Genomic DNA, 5,071 nt, shown 5'->3' on the forward strand with positions numbered 1-5,071 from the left:
GAACTATTTATTAAAGAATTGAGTTGTTAAACTTTTTTCAATTTTAAAAAAAAAACTTATTTTAAGTATTTTTTTATTTTTATTTTTGATTCAATTCGAGTTCAAATTTTAATTCAAGTTTAATTTTGATTTAATTTTAAAATTGTTGGTACATTATATTTTGATTCATTAACCAAACATAACCAGTTCAATTATTTTAACTTGAGTTAATTTTTAAATTTTTTGAATAACGTAATTGATCTCTTAGTCTATCTTCAAATATTAAATCTTTTTAAAAAAGATTACCTTTTAAAAATATAAAGATGTTTGCGTTGGGACTAATAAACTCTGAAAACAGCTTTTTGAGCAACTCTTACTTAAATGAAAATATAGCTATATAGATGAAGTTGGCGAGCGGTTAACTTCCCTCCAAACAGAACCTTGTTGTGAGAGAGTCTCTTATAATCAAAGTAAAGTTAGCTAGTCGATTTTCTTGGTCACCATCTGAGATTCTTACTTTACCTTCCTTGACATACTCTTCATACCAATCTCCACCTTCTAACTTCTACCTATATACACATATATATAACTCTCTTCTTCTTCTTCTTCTTTCAATTTGTGACACAAGTTTGAATCTTTTTTGCATGTTTTTGTGCTTATGGTGAAGTTTTCATGATATGAATATCTAGAACCAAAAGGGTCACTTCAAATTTCAAGTTCAAGCAACATGGTTTCATTTTCTTCAAACTATGCAATAGGAGAAAATAGCATCATGGCTAGTACTAGTAGCATCCAAAACATGCCTCAAACAACTTTATCTCAATCTCAACCTTCTTTTATGACAAGAATGGCTATGAGGATATCAAGATCAAGATGGTTCACTTTTTTGAGAAGAGTGTTTCATTACCAAAATGGACCAAGATCTGATCTTGGTTCTAACCCTTTTAATTCTAGGACTTGGATGATGTTGGAGTTGGTGGCTTTATTGGTTCAAATTACAAGCACAACGTTTACTTTGGTGGTTTCGAAGAGTGAGAAGCCTGTTAGGCCTATGAGGGTGTGGGTTGTGGGATATGATGTTGGATGTGTTCTTAGTTTGTTGTTGCTTTGTGTTCGGTATTGTCAAATTGGTTTGAGTCATGGTGGTGGTGGTGATGATGCTCTTGGTGTTTCTTATGATGTTGAACAACAAACAAACAATGAAGAAAACAGGTATTTTAGGAAGTTTTGTTTTATGGTATTCTATTGGTTAAGCATGATTTTTTTTCTTCTTTTTAGTAATTTAATGAATAAAATTCATCTATTAATGAAAAATTAAGATGTTGCGAGTTTGAATTTATAATTTTTCGATTTAGAGGTGGTAAATAGATATACTCGCCCGCCCTGTTTAAAGCGGTCCAAACTCGCACATATATAAGACGGATTGATGCAGGACGAGATAAATATAGGTGAGTTTGAGTTCGTAATTTTTTATTTAGAGATGGCAAATAGACATACTCGCCTTATTTAGATCAATAAAAAATTTAAACATATATATGACGAGTTGAAGCAGATGAAACTGACATAGTTGAGATTGCGAGTTAAAACGAAGATTTTTTTAATTTAGGCTGACTGGAAGTTTCAAGATAGAATCTTCTCTTATGCATTAAAGAATCTAATAATTATCTTCTTGAAAATAAAATTGATTATTTTAAAAAATTAATAGAAAGATAAGTGAGTGCTAAGGATAGAAAAGTAATATTTTATTTTTTCCTCAAACCCCTCCTATAGGTGAAGTGGGCCTAAGGGCCCTCAGATATGGCACATGGGATGGGATAGGAGCAGAAGATAAGAAAATGGGAAGGAGATGACTTACCAAATTGACAAATATTCTTGTTTTTGAGAAAATCACTCAATTCAAAATAGATACATCAATTTAAATGCTTACTTAAAAATAGACCATTTCCATTCAAAAGAATTTTTTAAATGATTGATTTTTTATTATAATTTTTTGGAATGAATGATTTTTTTAATAAAACAAATATAATGATAAGAAAAATAGAAGACTGCAATATGATACTTAAATATGAAGCAACCATATTTTCATGATTTTCAGGAGAAAAAGAGTAAAGAAAACTTAAAAAAAAAAAACAAAAGTGGGTCATACAAGACCAAACACGTTGACTTAGACACATTTTTGTAGTTTATAAAATAATTTTGATAAGAATTTTTTTTAAAAAAAAATGTAGAATTTTTTAAATTTACTAGCTATAAATTAAAATAATTTCAATATTTAATAATTTAAATATTCATTATTGATCATTTTAATATAATAAAATTCGTATATTTTTTAAAATAATATATCTCAAAAAATTATTATAAAAAATTATTTAAAATAATTTGAAAATTATGCATGTTAAATTATGAGTTTTTAAATCTAGACTGAGTGGAATTTTCAAGATAGAATCTTCAAGTTTCTTATGCATTAAAGAATCTAATAATTGTCTTCTTGAAATTGAATTGTATTACTTAATAAATCAATAAAAAGATAAGTGAGTGCAAAGATACAAAAGTGATATTTTTTTCCCCCAAGCCCTTCCTATAGGTGAAGTGGGCCTAAGTTTCCTCATATATGGCACATGGGATAAGGGCAGAAGATAAAGAAATGAGAAGGATATGACTCACCAAATTGCCATATTTTTTGTTCAAAAAAAATATTTCAATTCAAAATAGATACATCAATTAAAAACTAATTTAAAAAGTGAAAAATTTCTAATTAAAAAATATTTAATTTGTTAGTTAATATGAATTCTTTTGTGCAATGCAGTGTGTATAGGAGCACACATTTGATGAGCAAATGCAGAAGTTCACTAGAGCTATTCTTTGCAATATGGTTTGTGATGGGAAATGTTTGGTCATTTGACTCACGTTTTGGAACATTACAACAAGCTCCAAAACTCCAAATCCTATGCATAATCCTTCTTATTTGGAATGCAATTTGTTACTCTTTTCCTTTTCTTCTATTTTTGTTGCTTTGTTGTTGTGTTCCACTCATTACCATCCTCCTTGGTTATGACATGAACATGGGATCCTCTTCTAGAGGTGCTTCTGATGATCAAATCTCACAACTTCCATGTTGGAGATTTAAAGTTGGGCATACCAAATTAGATCTGGACAATGATTCTCAATGCAGTGAAAGATTGATCCGCGATGAGCCGGTAAGTAACATAGATAGATACATACATATTATCTTTTAGCTTTAGAATGAAGAATCGGTTTTGATTTTGCTTAATTGTTAAGATTCAAGTTCGAATTTTCTTCTAATGATGTGTTTACTTTGATCTATTTTTGACCCGAGTCAGATGACATTTAGATAAACCTAAAATTTACAACGACAATCCATCGTAACTAATAAGTGGCAAAAAGTCTGTCTTGTTTTGGTCTGTTCTGCCAAAGCCTAGAGAAAAACCTATAAGTGGCAAAAAGTCGTATCTATCCCGTCAAAACACACAAAAAGAAACTTAGAGGAATAGACAAAATAGAGGAATGGGCCATAAACTTTAGCCAATATACTAAAATAGTAGGTTAAACTGATGGCCTGGTTCATTTTATCACTCGTAAACACATTCAACATTTTGTCTACTTATATTTATACTATCAGTCAATCAGACATATGTGACATTTTGTCTATTAAATAACTACAAATCATGTTAAAACAATTTAGTTGATATTTATATAGAGACATCAAATTGCATGTGTGTGAGTTTGAACCCATAATATTTTACTTATTTTTATACATTGTAAATGAATTTTATACATTGTAAACAAATTTGTATCTTAAACAATTTTATAAGATTTTTTAATTTTCTTTTTAATTTTATAAAATCAAAATGTATATGTAGTTTAATGTATAGTTTTGTGTTTATGGTTGTGGTGACAGGAATGTTGCATATGTTTGGCCAAATACAAAGACAAAGAAGAAGTTAGGCAATTACCTTGTTCACATATGTTCCATCTAAAATGTGTTGATCAATGGCTCAAAATCATATCATGCTGCCCTCTTTGTAAACAAGAATTACAAAGGTAGCAACAATAAGACAAGTCAACACACCAACCAACAACACATTAAATCTTATATGCATAATATATATATACAATATACTCCCAAAAGTTTTTTTTACCACTTTGGTTACATGAGTGAGTTTGTGTGCTTGTACAGAAGATCACCATTCACCAGTAACCAAAATTTTACATTAAAATTATAGTGCTTATAGATCCCAATTACTTTTTCAAACTAGCTTGTTGCCTGCTCAACAAATTTCTTTTCCACACGTAGATGTACAATTTTATTTTTCTGTGAGATTTAAATATTGTGAGGTATTGATCCATGTATTGAATAATCATGAAGTAAATATTTATATTTGTGTACTGCAAATTTACACATGTTTTGCATATATCATATACAAAAGTTTATTCATTTTTATCAATTGATACTCGCCAAAATAAGAACTATATAAGCATTTTTGTCTGAGAAGTCATTGTTATGACGCCACCACTCGAAATCGTCGTTCTAGTCCTGTTTCGGCTCAATCATCAGCATGATGCCCTGCAATTAGTTCAACTGCACCAGTGTTCAGCTTCACTTAAATCATTCTATGGCATCTTGAGGTCCCAACTCCAAACAGTACCGTACCACATCTTGCAGAAAGGATTTCTCGCTCGAGCGAATGTTGTTGCCTAGTTTGTTGGACATAGATCCTGTGATTCAATTTCTACTGCTCGAATCGGACAGACTCATACTTTTCACATCCGGCCACCAGATCGAGTCTTTTTTGCGTTTGACTGAACACACATCCTTCAAAATATGCGATTGGATATTACCATACCTGAAAAACATCAAATCAGACCAACTATAATAATTTTTTGTTAGCAATCTCCAAGACCATTTACTTAGAAGGGCATAATTGAATTTTCCAACATGCTTGACTTCAAGACCTCCTTCGGATTTGGTTTTGCAAATGTTATCCTAACTATTCCAGATAACTTTTCTCTTCGACTCAACACCTCGCCACAAGAAAGATCTTTGAATCTTTATAATCTCTTGAATAATTGA

At 30.3% G+C, this 5,071-nt stretch overlaps 1 protein-coding gene across 1 annotated transcript; it reads left to right on the forward strand.

The window, feature by feature from the left end:
• The first annotated feature begins 312 nt into the window (after window positions 1-312).
• On the forward strand, window positions 313-4,393 carry LOC131626805 (E3 ubiquitin-protein ligase At4g11680-like). The gene is made up of 3 exons (XM_058897640.1): window positions 313-1,191; window positions 2,786-3,176; window positions 3,899-4,393. The coding sequence occupies exons 1-3, from the start codon at window positions 707-709 to the stop codon at window positions 4,043-4,045; spliced, it is 1,023 nt and encodes a 340-aa protein (XP_058753623.1). The 5' UTR covers window positions 313-706; the 3' UTR covers window positions 4,046-4,393.
• Window positions 4,394-5,071: the final 678 nt, after the last annotated feature.

Source organism: Vicia villosa, unplaced genomic scaffold (assembly GCF_029867415.1).
Source record: "Vicia villosa cultivar HV-30 ecotype Madison, WI unplaced genomic scaffold, Vvil1.0 ctg.000325F_1_1, whole genome shotgun sequence".
In the NCBI taxonomy this organism is placed as follows: domain Eukaryota; kingdom Viridiplantae; phylum Streptophyta; class Magnoliopsida; order Fabales; family Fabaceae; genus Vicia; species Vicia villosa.